The following is a 13,809-nucleotide window of genomic DNA, read 5'->3' on the forward strand; positions in this document are numbered from 1 at the left end:
ACAAATCAGGCCCTGATGTGACTGCTGGAGAAGCAGCCTTCAGGAACATAGTTTGAATTTTATCTACTGCTCTACTCCATTTCCCATCTCCTGTCATCCCTTTAAGACAACAACTACACTGCTCCTTATTAGTTGTTGCTGTTCCTTCAAGGCAAGAAAGCTCTCTAGGGAACTGGGCTGCAGCTGCTTCTCTGCTCACCACCCTTGGGATCCTGCTATTGAAAAGTGGTTTGTATGTAGCTTAGAAAGCAGCTGCTGCTATTCCTTTCCTGGGACAATAAGGAAAGAGGAAGGGCCCAAGTCTCAGCATGGACCTTGCAACTCTAAAATTATGCCTGATCAAAAATGGACTAACCACCAAGTCCATCTTTTGCAAAAGACAAAAGGTAGTACAGAAAAGAAACACTGATGATTGACCAGTAGAAGAATTCTCCTTGTCAAGTGCTGCTGACATTCATTTTAGCTGGAAAGAGTGATGGAAGAAAAGGGATATGAGCAGTCCGCTTTGCCCAAATACTTATTTCTACAAGGGATTATATGCAATCTATTTTATTTCCATTTGAATGCAACACACATCAGTTTTACTTTCAAGTGCTAGATCCTTGTTAAGGACAATGCATAATCAGAAAAGCACTTTCACGCCTCTCCACTTGCAAGGCAATAAACAGCATGACTAAGGGAAGCCTTTCCAAACAGTGGGCTTGCTGCATGGCATTAATCGCTAGCAGTTTCTTATGGGACAAGAGTCTTCATTTTGTGTAAGGCAAACAGAGTAAACATTGGGCAAACAAACAGTTTCTTTACCCTTTACAATAGTGCACTTGAATGCCTTAACCTACCATCTGTAGAGGAAGCTTTTGTACTTCATCACTAACTTACTAAAAAGCTGTTATTTAACAAATAACTCTTCTGTCTCCTTCACCTTAAAAGCATCTTAAAATCTTTACAAGCAGAAGAGAGGAAGTGAAAAGTATGTATCGTTCACTCCTAGTTGAAACATGAACCTTTAAACAGAAGCACTCTGACTCCAACTACAGAAATCAAGCTCAAGTCCCCGCCAAGGTCGCTGCTCCAAATTGCCCCCACAAAGAACTGAGACAAACCCCTTAGACTTGTTTTGTGCATTGTAGCACAAGTGCTACTGGGTAAGATTTCAATAGTGGCCAAGCTTTAAAGACGCCTGTTTCCCACCTGGTTAAAAGAAGCATTTGTGGGATAATGGAGAAATGCTTTAAAAAAACTCAACACTTCTCAAAACTCCAGATTCTGCCACAAACCAACCAGAGTTGATGTGACAATGCTAAAACTCCTTTTCTGGATTTGACATTACAAGATCTTTGCAACCAGTGTCAGCTTTAAACAACTCTCTCTTTTGGGTCAAAGAGTTGCAGTCCCCTCCCATGTAACACCCCAGACCTGTACTTGATAACTCAGTGGGGATTTAAACAGGTACGTGGGTAAGAATAGTCCTAAGGAACAATCTTGATCTTCTTAAAAAGAAAAGAAAAAAACAGCATTTGTGGGTGGAGTGAAAGGACAATTCTTGCTTTGCCATTTCGCCCCCAGTCTCCACCTACTCTGGTTACAATTCTCAAATATGGCACAAGTCAGCCTTTAGCACAGCCAGCCAAGCTAGAATGGTTCTGTGTTGTCCTCAAGGCCTGGGATCAGATTCTCTGCCATAGGATCTTTGGTGTATCCCAGAAGTGTGCAAATAAAAGAGTGTGCCACATCCCAGCCCCCCACACAGCCAGAGCCTGGAAGCATTAACAAGAGCAGGGCACCGAGCCACCTCAGTTAGTCTCGTAGGAGGACAGAAGAGCAGCGTCAACTGGCTCCATGCAAGAAGGGCAGGTGAATGATCGCATCAGCCAGTCGTCAATGCAGTGAACGTGGTAGATGTGCAGGCAGGGCAAGAACCGGATGGGGTCTCCGTATACAAAATCCAGCATGCAGATCACACACCTGAAATCAGGCAGAAAAAAAAGGAAATGTTATTAAAGACACTAAGATGGCTTCTAAAACTTCTCTCTTGCATTCCCTGCCCAATTTGCCACCACGTGGTAAGTTCAGGTATCCCAGTAAAGAACTACTACCTGGCAAGTCATCTGGTCTCACTATTCCATTCTTAACAGTGTCCAATACTGGTTGTGGTGCTGGAAAGCATGCAAGCCTGTTACACACAGAGCGCTCTATCTTAAATAGTTTGCTTCTGACTTCCAAGGTTCAAGGATGACCCTCCACCTACATCTATTCCAAAACATGGACATTACCCCAGCTGAAAGTTGCTGCTGTATATTCACATTTTATTGGATGTTTTTAAATACACGCTGTCTTCATAGCAAAGAACTATTTAAGGTTAGATGGATGCAGAGGCTGAAGAGAACAATATTTCACTTTAAATATGATGCATGTTAATTTCACCTTGTGTTATATAGCTGGGGGGAAATATTGCTGTGTTGGAAAAATGATGGTGGGGAACTAACTTTTGCCTAAATTAAGTTTTGTATGAAGTCTGAGGAATTGAGGCAAATTGGGGTCTGAATCTACTCAAGAGATCTCAAAGAACTCAAATATGAAGTTTCTGACTTAATAAGAATATGTACAGTGGTACCTCGGGTTAAGAACTTAATTTGTTCCAGAGGTCTGTTCTTAACCTGAAACTGCTCTTAACCTGAGGTACCACTTTAGCTAATGGGGCCTCCTGCCACCGCCTCGCCGCTACCACGCAATTTCTGTTCTCATCCTGAAGCAAAGTTCTTAACCCGAGGTATTATTTCTGGGTTAGCGGAGCCTGTAACCTGAAGTGTCTGTAACCTGAAGTGACTGTAACCTGAGGTACCACTCTATATTGTTCCAAAGATCAACCTCCACATCTGAAGATGAAAGTAGCCAATGTGACACTAATTTTTAAAATGGGATCCAGGGGGAATCCTAGAAATTACAGGCTGGTTAGCTTAACACCTGTCCTGAAAAAAACTGCTAAAATGACCAAGCATATAGAAGTACAAACCTTACTAAAGCAGACAGAAAGTGGAGTCCCACAAGAATTAGTATTGGGACCTGTACTTTTTTTAAAAAAACAACAAGCTAGAGCAGATAAGCCTTTCCTTCAGGAGTGGAAGCCCTTCCAAACCTCTAAAGCCCATTCTACTTTTTAGCCATTTTCCCGACTCCCCAGCTTTTGAGATGGCTTCCTGCCTTTTTCTTCAAGTCCCCTTTCCAGTAGTTTAAGATCCTGCAATGTTGCCTAATGAGTTATTCAATAATATAGTTGCTCCATTTGGAAAATAGATTCAAAGGGCTTTTTTTTAAAAAAAGGGGTCAGTTGATACAAGAGTGTACAACAACATGCTATGGAAATAAGGACAATTTCCCATATGCTTTACAGACTACCACAATGGCCGGGTATAATTTTGTTTTAGGACAGCAAGTCATCATTTTTTAAAACCAAGAATTGGACAGTACAATATACCCATATTCCATTTTGGAAAGGGAATTGCTACACACTGTCAGTGGGATATAAAGGCTATATATGCATCTACTAGCAAATAGTCTCAGTAAACTGGATAAACACAAAGCATTACACATGGAAAACATACTCTTTGATTTTCTTTTCCGATGGCTCTGTGCCTGGATCAAATATTCCTTTGGGAAGATGTTGAATCAGCCCAATCCTCTGAGCTATACGGATCTGCTCCTCTTCTGTTAGTTGTGTGGCAAGACGTGCCTGGCTGGGCGTTGGGTGATATACTGGAATTGGTGCATGTTCCTAGAAATTCAGAAGACAGAGTGGCTGAGTGATTGCTACTCTTGTAACCAGCCAGTAATCAAATGGAGATAAACCCACACTCAACATACAGCAATTCAGCCGTCAACTATTCTTTCTTCACAGACCCCTATATTACTCCAGTAGAGCTAGTTATTCAACATATTTCCACAGATGTGGCAAAACTAAATAACCCTGCAGGCTCCTACATTGACATACTTAACTTTTTGGCATATGCAAGCTGTAACTGTCAGATAATATCTACTCTGTAGTACACCAGATGGGCTAAATCATGGTGCTGTCATGTTTCTGATTGGGATTTTAAGTTTTTACAGGGGAGTGAGCCAGCAGTTGCTAACTAAACAGCAAATGCATCATTTGCAGATGCGTAAGAAGCCCTTCTGTCTGCTATGGACTCTGGTGTTGGGATCCTTGCAGAACTAATTAACTCACCATAAAACAATCAGATCCATCTCTTGCTCCTCTATTTTGGGATGTATCTAGACAAACATTTATTGTGAGACAGTGGTCCAATAATATACTGTTAGCTTGGAATGCCCATGCCCCCAATTGCTTTCATGCAGCAGAATGCCCTTGCTCCCAAGCCACTGCGTTTAAAATGAAGACATTTTAGCAAATTGCAAGTTGCCCCCATAGAGATGCATTAAATTACTGGTCTCTAAAGCAGATGATAATTGTTAGGAACACTGCCCCAATCAAGATTTGGGACACAAGAATTGCAGTGCTGGCTGAAATCAATAGTCTACCTAATTCAGCATTTTGTCTAAAAGTGGCCAGTCAAAAGCTAAAGAAGTTTAGAAGCAGAACATCCATTCTATGTTGTTAGTAAACATTATCCAATCATCTGTGGTACACTCTTCTTAAATATGGAAGTTCCTCAGTGTATTTATCATTTGTTTATTTCCTTTAGAAAGCAATCTATAATATAATAGTGTAGGGATTTTTGTGTGTGTGAAGCAGGTTTTTCATTTGTCTAATCCGCTGCCTATATGTTTCAGGAGGTAACCCAAAGAGTTTCTGAAATTAATGTGAATAAATTCCCCACACATTCTAACAGCCATCTTCCCAAGATCCACTCTGGTACTTTGAGATATGGAATCCTGATGTTTTGTTCTAGCCACCCTTTTAAACTAAGTTTGTGCTGCCTTTACCTTCCCCAGGTTTCAAACAGGATGAAACCACCAGAATTTCCCTCAGTTTTTCCTAATTCTTCTTCCATAGACTGTCTGTCCCCACATTGGAGAATGCTACTCTGCAGGTATGGCAGCTTGCAAAAATGCCAGAGAAACATGCAGCTGCTCCACAATAAACCTCAGACATGGGAAAGCAAATATCAAAGGCACACAGGACAGCTGTTGAAATGGACAAGACGTAACAATCATGCGTGTTCTGTGTCATTTTTCTGCAGAAAGAGATGGTGGTGTTATGAAATCTGACTCTGCGTTCCTGGTTACCACAGCCTGGAACTCAACATCTTCTAAAGATTTGTCAGGATGGGTGAACGCACACCTAGCATAAGATAGCCTGGAGTCTAAACATTCATTTTCAACCAAGCCTATTTAGTAATTGATTGGTTATGTTCAGTACTGTACTGCTCATTGAGAGCCATTTCCCACATTAACCCAGGTTTGCCACCAAACATACAATTTGTGGGGCTGCAGTCAATCTTGGCCCACCAACAAACATACCTGTATGATGCCTGTACTTCAAAGCAGGTCCTGTCACATTTACATTCTACATTGTAAGTTGTATACTTCATCATGCGGAGCAGTTCACAGCTCAACATGAATTTGGGTCTCCTCACTTCAGATCCACAGCTCATTCTTATAAATCACACCACACTATTTCTGCTCCCCAGTTCTTATCTTCTATAACTGACTCATGACTTTGAGTTTATCTGAATGCCCACCACGACCCCAGCCCTAGTCACACAACTCATGTTTCCATAGCTTTTTGAGAGAACCTTGACCTATGACCCCAGACTCACACACCACAGTCCAAAGGTTAAAGGGCAATACTAATGGCAGTGCAAAAATATTATCTTTCTGTGCTTGACACTGTTCTGTCTCCTGCTCAACCTTGTACATCCATTCCCAAGCCAATAATGGGCTTAACTCACCCCAGTAACATCTACTCTCTAGGTGACTGTAGGGCGAGGGGGCATCAAGCCCCATTCTTGTGTCTCCTTAGCATACCTGGATGAGGTCGGGGGTCTCCACCCTAATCTGTTATCCCGGTTTCTTTCTATAGCTACTGTTCCAGCTCACCCCGCCCTACTTACCCCAAGAACCCGAAGCCAAAGCCAATAGCCGACCCCTGTGCACCCCTCAAAATGCCACCCGAATTTCCTCGCCCCATATGTCGGCTTCCTACTCCCTTGCGTAGCAGAACCCCGTAGGCTACCCAGGGCTGGCCCCGACGCCCAGCACCGCAGTCGCCGAGGCCTGGGGGAACCCGCCCCACAGCCCCCCTTTCGCCCTCCGCCCCGCAACCCCCGACCCGCTACCTGGTAGGGGGGCGGCGGGACAGGGATGGGCGGTGGAGACGGATCCCCAGGCCCAAGGCTCGCCCCATCGCCGGTAGAGTCGTTGAGCAGCGACAGGTCATCGGCCGCCTGCGAGGAAAGGCAGCCCCCCATGCTCGCCCGAGCCCGCCCGCTCGGGGCCGCTGCCGGGTCCGGCCCGGGCAACCTCCCTCCCCCAGCTCCGGAATGGGAGGGGGGCGCAGGGGAGGAGCGGCGTGTCGCAAGTCTTATCGGGAAATGTAGTTCTAGAGACTGGATCTCCGCGCTTGCGCAGTGTGAAGCAACCCGACCGCGGAAGGATAGGGCGTAGCAGCGGAAAATAGACGGAAAGGTAAACTGGCATTCCGATAGGCAGCGATAAACAAAAGAAGCACCTTCAAACGGTATTACAGCGTAGCTTTAATTAAATCTGAACATTTCTATGCGCAGCAGAGTTTAAGTCCATAACTATTCATCTAATTACTAATTTTCATGTTTCGGTTGCGATCTACATTATGTCGGAAGTAAATAGCATAAAAAGGTAGACCAACCAACCGAGTTGTTCTTGAGTGCTCGGGCTGAGGATCACATCTGAACCAGGAGAATCTTACTTCAATATTACGTGTAAAGTTTAAACTGTCTAAATCCTGCTTGGTGCATTGATTTGTTCCGGATTAGGAGACCAGGGTTCAACGCCCCCTCCCCGCGAAGCCCACTGGGTGATCTTGGGCAACACACTGCCTTTCTGCCTACTCTATCATACAGGATTGCTGTGAGGATTAAATGCGGGGGGTAGAGAACCGTATCTATCACCTTGAGTGCTTGGGAGGAAAAGCGGGATATGAAAATGCTACTTATATGACAGTGAATTTTTACTATGAGCCCTTGAGTTTTCTGTAATGTTCATCATAAGTTGTATCCAACACTGCTGTTCATATAGACTTCCCATCCTCTCCAACTCTTCCATCCTGCCATGTGCTCTCGAAATCTGCTCTGGTGGGTTTTCCAGAGCAAACTATGGGAGTAGCATGACCTTTGGCCTTTGACCATCTGTGGCCTTTTAAAAGTAGGTGAGAAGTATTTAATGTATTTTTCCTCTGGGTTTTAATGTATCTATATATAAAGGTAAAGGGACCCCTGAACGTTAGGTCCAGTTGTGGACTCTGGGGTTGTGGCGCTCATCTTTCTTTACTGGCCGAGGGAGCCGGCGTACAGCTTCCGGGTCATGTGGCCAGCATGACTAAGCCGCTTCTGGCGAATCAGAGCAGCACACGGAAACACCGTTTACCTTCCCGCCGGAGCGGTACCTATTTATCTAATTGCACTTTTTGGCATGCTTTCGAACTGCTAAATTGGCAGGAGCAGGGACCGATCAATGGGAGCTCACCCCGTTGCGGGGATTCAAACCACTGACCTTCTGATCAGCAAGCCCTAGGCTCTGTGGTTTAACCCAGAGCGCCACCCATACCTTGCGTTGCAAACGTGATCCATGCAGCAGGCACATTCGCAACCTGCAGTGCTCAGTGTGCGCAGATGCGCGACATGATTTGGTGTTTCTGTGCATGCACCAAAACCAGGAAGTAACCCGTTCTGACACTTCCAGGTACGGCGCAGTCTGCAATCCAAAAACACGCAACCCACAGCGTTCGTAACCCTAGGTATGACTGTAGTCACTTTGGGTTGCCCTGGGAAAGATAGGGAGACTAACAAATATAATAATAATAATCCCATAATACAGAATCATCAACGTGATACATCTCTCCGTAGCAGCCCATGCATGGACAGTTACCTTGTCATGTACTGTACAAGAAACATATATGCAATAAAAGAGCGCCATACATGTGACAATCGAACAGCCTAGCCCTAAGCATTGTCACATCTTATACAAACAAGATTATGTTTAGTTATAAATAATAGTTTATAATGAAGCTGTCGGCAAATGTGACAGCCTAGTAGCCTATTTGGAAGCAAGGGTTTCCCCCTGAAGCATGGCTGCCCCCACAAATCAATAAAAATACATAGCTGAGGTTCTCCCCCCTCTAACAAAAATCCTGGCTACGCCGGTGCCCTGAAGCCCCCTACCACGGGGTTTGCCCATCTTTGAGCAGGCGGCCATGATCTGTTGCTTGCACGGGGCTGCTCCCCTGTGGTTTGTTTGATCGCTCCCAACTCTGTAATCTTTTTACGTTTCTCTGCCAACGTTATTTGAAGATAGCACTGCACATGCTCCGTAGAACGTAATGGGCACGCCTCCGCCCCCTCCTCCAGAAATATGCATCCACGAGACTCCAGAAGCGCCCCCTCATGTCTTATACCGACAAAAGGCGGCGCCACCCCGCCCGGCTCGGAGTCCGGGTCAGGCTAGACGCGTCAGCCCGGCCACGTGGGCGGGGACAGCCTCCCTAGCCCAACGGCCGCTTGAACTCCTTTTTCCCTTCGGTGACACCGCCTGCTACACTGAGCACGGAAAGGCGCCCGGTGGCTCTTGGAAAAAGAACTGTTTGCTTGCGTTTTTAGGTAGACGCGAAGCTACTGTATTAGTTTTTTTCCCCAGCCAACGGAAGTTTGCACCGGAAGAAAAACTTTAAAAACAAGCGAAACGAAATCTCTTCGGGGTGACAACGTGCAGCTGGGCGACAGAATCAAGCCTCCCGCCGTCTGGCTTTGTAGCGCTTCATCAGCGGCCAAGTTAGGTTGCGCGACATGACGTCAGCCATCTGCCTCAAGGCGCCGCGCTTCCATCCGGACTAGTGGACGGAGGGAGGAGAGGGCGTGGCTACCGCCCTTTCTCCCGAGCCACGTGACGTACTTGCTTTGCCCTCGTCTATAGACGTGCGCGAGCGGGTCCTCTGCTCCTCCCCTTTTTCTCCTGTTGGTCTTAGTCACGTGAGCGGCAGAGACGGCGGCCGGCCCGGCTCATCGCCCGCGTGTCGCGTTCGTCTTGCCGCCCCCACCTTCTTCCCTCCTTCGGCGCCGAAGCCGCGGTCTGAACCTGGGCACGCGGGAACCGGGCAGGTACAGCGCCGGGGTTCCCTGGGCGCGCGTGGGAAGCTCGGTGGTTGGGGCGCGCCGTGAGCGGGCGTGTGAGGGGATGGCGCGAGGCTCCCCCGGCTTCGGCCTAGGCAGGGATTTCGCGAAGGCGAAGCCTTCAAGGAGCCGGGCTTAGGCGGGTGGCTGGCTGGCTGGGGTTAGGTCGCCCAGCGGCTGAGGAGGCAGGGCGGGAGTGGGGCGGAATCTGAAACGGCCCGGTCGTGGGCGGCGAGGCGGGCGGGGGGGACCGAGTTGGCCGGGCCTGATCTGATTGGGGCGAGACGTTGCCGGCTAAGCTGCTGGGCTGCTCCGGCCCAACATGGCTTTGAGGGAGGGGCGTGAGGGCTTCCGCGGTGGTCAGCGGGGCCCTGGGCAGCTGCGCTTCTCACGCTTCCTCTGTGTGGGAGGTGGTGCTGCAGAGCCCAAGGCGGGAGCCGGGAGAGCCTCGCCGAAGAACTGTTCGCCCGGCGCACGCTTAAACAGAAAGAGCCCCGGCGAACCAGATCAAAGGTCCCTCCAGTCCAGCGCCTTGTTTCTAAAAGCGACTAGAAAGCTCAAACCATCCATCAACCATCCATCTCCCATTATACGTTTCGTCCCCACCCAGAAGGCAGCTGGTACTTAAAAGCACACAGCCTCTTAAGCATGGGCGCGGGGTGGGGAGGCCTTCCGTTTGGTGATTAGAAACTGTTGGTTGATCTGTCACCTCTAATATTTACATCTCTGAGATGACGGAAGATAAGAATAAAATCTGGAATTGGAATAGATGTGCTGGAGAGTCCCGCATTTTGGCTCGGCTCTTGTTGGCTCTCGCCTGATACCTTGTACAGTACTCCCATTTCCTTGCTGTAAGCACGTGTCTCCCCAACTATGTGGAGTCTTTGCACGGTCCTCTTTCATGCCCTCATTCTGAAGTATTAAGAGTATGTCCAGTCCCAATGTAATGGAAGCAAAATAGCCCTGCTTGTTGATCATAACTGTTCACTACTTCAAAAATCAAAATTGGAATAGAGGGGAGTGAAAAGCTTACAAAATGATTTGTATGTACGAGCGGGTAGTTTCTGGGTATCAACTGGATTTTTTTAAAGGGAGGTGAGTACTCTCACACTTGAGTGTAATAGTTGTGGAGCACTCAACCTCTAATACATTTTGAAGAGTCACAAACGCACAGTTATAGGTATTGGATTGTGCAGTGTTGTGTCAGAGGCCTTATTAAGTGGATGCTTGTGGAAGCTGTGCAGTTACATTTCATGTGGAAATCAAAACAACAATAGGTGATCTATATGAGGAAAAACATTTTGCTTGATACAAAATAGCCTATTTAGACCTTAGAAAATATGTCTTAGAAGCAGAACATTGCCGGAAGTTGTCAGAATTGCATGCAACAAATGGGTAACAACTAGGCATTATATACTGTAGTATGATACATGGGTAATTACTAATATCAAACAAAGTCATCCCTCACATCAACATCCTTTGCTATCTTTATTTATTTATTGCTATCTTTTATTTATTGCTATCTTTCATTTATTTCAGTGAAACCTGTCTACTATATATTGCCATAGGGGAGAGCCTTGAGCAAGTTCCTCCCATGTTCTATGGATGCTCTCTGATGAGTCATACATAGATCTTGACTATGCTGCCAAAAATGGGTTTTCTAGCACTTTCTAAGGACCTTGCTCTGTTGCATATCTTTTTTGGTAAAACTTATTTTTAGATGTTTTCATTTATATTGTCTTAAGCACAGTGTTCAAAACTCCCATTGTTCTAGGCGCCTTTTGCGACAGGGAATTTCATTAGTGTAAGCAGTTGCTAAACTCTGGGTGCAGTACTGTGCCTAAGGTTTCAGATTAAAACTTCAGAGTGGAAGGAAAGGAAGACCTTTTTCTGCTTCCCCACTTCCAGCTACTCTCTGAAGACTGGAGGATCAGACCATGTGAAATATTTTAGCTGCAGTTCATTTATTTTCAGCTTTGTATTGTTATAAAAAGTGTGCCCAGACATTCCATTTTTGTGCCCATATCCTAGGTTTAAGCTGCCATAATATATCAGTTTCTAACACTGCTTAAGCGGTCACATTTGTGCTTGTGGAGAAGTATAGCAACTTATGCATGTGAAATCCAGGTGCAATATTGTATAGTGGACAAGTTTTTCTGGTACATGGGAAATCACTCCATCTATGATGTTTGTGCAAATCACTGTCTCTCCATCTTGCCCACCTTACAGAGTTATGGATCTAAATGAATCCTGTCTTTTGTGGGCCTCAAATACCAATTTGCCATCTGGCTTGTACAAATATAAGCAAGCACTGGCTGATTACCTAGGTTACCTGAATTTTGATTGCAAGTGAAGGTGCTCTCAGATGTGTACAACATGTAGTTTTGCTTCTTAGTTTGGTGATGTTTGCAGTCATAAGACAATGAGTTGAAGTGTAGCTCTGCTGTCATGCTAATATACTATATTATTCTTTATCATTCTACAGATAGGCAGCTTCCCATCATGGACTGGCAGCCAGATGAACAGGGCCTCCAGCAAGTGCTTCAGTTACTCAAAGACTCTCAGTCTCCAAACACAGCAACACAGCGTATTGTTCAAGATGTATCCTTGAATAATCAAAGTTGCCATAGAAAGTGGCATAAGAGAAAACATTTCTCATGAACTGCAAAGGGAGCAGGAAACAATAAGCCATGTTATGTCTAGTAAAACAATCAGAAGTAAATTGTGAGATAAACAAATGTTATAGAATAGTCTATCCTTAAATTAAATTATATGTTTGGGAATGCAAGCAGGAACAGGTGCATTAGTCTTGGAAACTATATTGGGTCAGTATTGTATGAGAAAAGAAGAGTCCAACATTTTTAGCATAAGAACATTTGAAAAATCAGTAAAATCATTATGTATAGAGTCTTGAAAACCCTTTATTAGTAGAAATTTTTAAGAATTAATTCTTTAACAAATGTTACAGAAACTGAAGCAGCTGAACCAGTTTCCTGATTTCAATAACTACTTGATATTTGTATTGACACGACTGAAATCTGAGGGTATGTCAGTTACATCTGTCACGATGAAAGTTTGAGAAAAACGTCGTGGTATCTTGCCTTTATTGTATAATATCAAGGATTTAACTGCTAATTTAGAATTATGGCAGAATAATGTATTTGCTTGATTGATACCTGTTTTGCTTCAGAAAGTACTATCTGGTGTAGAGGTTGGAAAGGGTTCCCTTTCCCTTTGGTGCTGAACTAGTAATTGTTTTTGTTCTCTGTTCTGCCTTGCTATGAAAAGTGAGTCAAATTCTAGCAAGGAATTCAACTGTCAGAATTTTGCCAGACACTGATAATCTTCATCTTTTTTTACAGTGGAGATTATACTGCTTTCTTTTGGTGGGAGGGGGTGCAGAAAGAATGTAAGGATTAATACATAAGTTTGGTTTTGGGTGTCTGTGTGTGTGTATATTTATAATGAAAGGGTCTGCACAGGAGGGTAGGAATGCAAGCCCATTGTAAACACACAGATGACCAGTAAGGGACCTTGTAGAATAGATAAAGATAAAGGTGCTCTGTTTCTATGGTGACCAGAGGTGTCCAGTTTTTAACTGCTTTTTAGCCATGCCCAAAGAAATGAAATTATTTGGATCACTACATATCCTGTGCTCTGTAAGCTCCTGTCAATCAGCTGATAGATAGGATTGTGCACAAGGCTTTGTAGGTACTTTGGATGAGCTGATGGGCGGTGCCTGCAAGTCACCTTTTGGCCCAGCTGTGTCTTCCTTCCCAACACCTGATGTGGCTTGGCGAAGGTGACTTCTTGGGCCAAATGGTGAAGGCCTAAATAGGCCTATGGGCCGGAGTCTCCCCACTGCTGGATTTTAGGAGGAACAGGTCCTACAGAAGCATCCCATTGCAACTCACTTTGGCAAGGGGGATATAAGAGCGATACTGGGAGTGTGTCTGAATAGAAATAGCATACCTGCAGCATATCCAGGTGTCAACAATTGAGGATCATAAAAATTTGATTGCAACAAAGTAGAGCATTATTTGTATTCATATACAGTTCTAAAAATGCTAAGGAACCACAGTATGTAGAATGAAAAAAAATGCATAACGCTTGTTAAGTTAATGAGTAAAATCCTATCGAATGATTGCATTACTGTTTCAGTTCATGATTATCGAGGAATATCTAGTGATCCTCATTTCCCCCCTGCATCTCTGCTTAGGTCACCATTATTACTGTGGGGTTGTTGGTTTTTGTACCTGCCTGTGTACAGTATATTGGGTCTTAGAGAATTAATTTCTTTTCTCCAAAATCTTTCTAAACAGATGAGCCGACTCGTTCTCTGAGTGGTCTGATCCTGAAAAATAATGTGAAGGCTCATTACCAGAGCTTCCCCCAACCTGTTGCTGAGTTCATTAAGCAAGAATGTCTTAACAACATAGGGGATGCTTCCTCTCTTATTAGAGCTACCATTGGTGAGTACTGGAGAAAG

At 45.0% G+C, this 13,809-nt stretch overlaps 1 protein-coding gene and 1 pseudogene across 2 annotated transcripts in view; one reads left to right on the forward strand and one right to left on the reverse strand.

Moving 5' to 3' along the window:
- Positions 1-533: 533 nt before the first annotated feature.
- Positions 534-6,672, reverse strand: LOC310755188 (RING finger protein 11-like; annotated as a pseudogene). Its single transcript, XR_014552328.1, has 3 exons — positions 6,297-6,672; positions 3,603-3,772; positions 534-1,965 (listed from the first exon to the last, which is right to left on the reverse strand). The product of XR_014552328.1 is annotated as an RING finger protein 11-like (transcript).
- A 2,419-nt stretch (positions 6,673-9,091) lies between these two features.
- Positions 9,092-13,809, forward strand: part of TNPO2 (transportin 2) — a 31,414-nt gene continuing 26,696 nt past the window's right edge. The window contains exons 1-4 of the mRNA XM_083597569.1: positions 9,092-9,308; positions 11,806-11,921; positions 12,289-12,364; positions 13,643-13,792. Coding sequence (XP_083453695.1) covers positions 11,823-11,921; positions 12,289-12,364; positions 13,643-13,792 — 325 coding nt within the window. The 5' untranslated portion in view covers positions 9,092-9,308; positions 11,806-11,822. The remainder of the gene's footprint in view (positions 9,309-11,805; positions 11,922-12,288; positions 12,365-13,642; positions 13,793-13,809) is intronic.

This window comes from Podarcis filfolensis (genome assembly GCF_964270895.1).
Source record: "Podarcis filfolensis genome assembly, chromosome: 2".
NCBI classification, from domain to species: Eukaryota; Metazoa; Chordata; class Lepidosauria; order Squamata; family Lacertidae; genus Podarcis; species Podarcis filfolensis.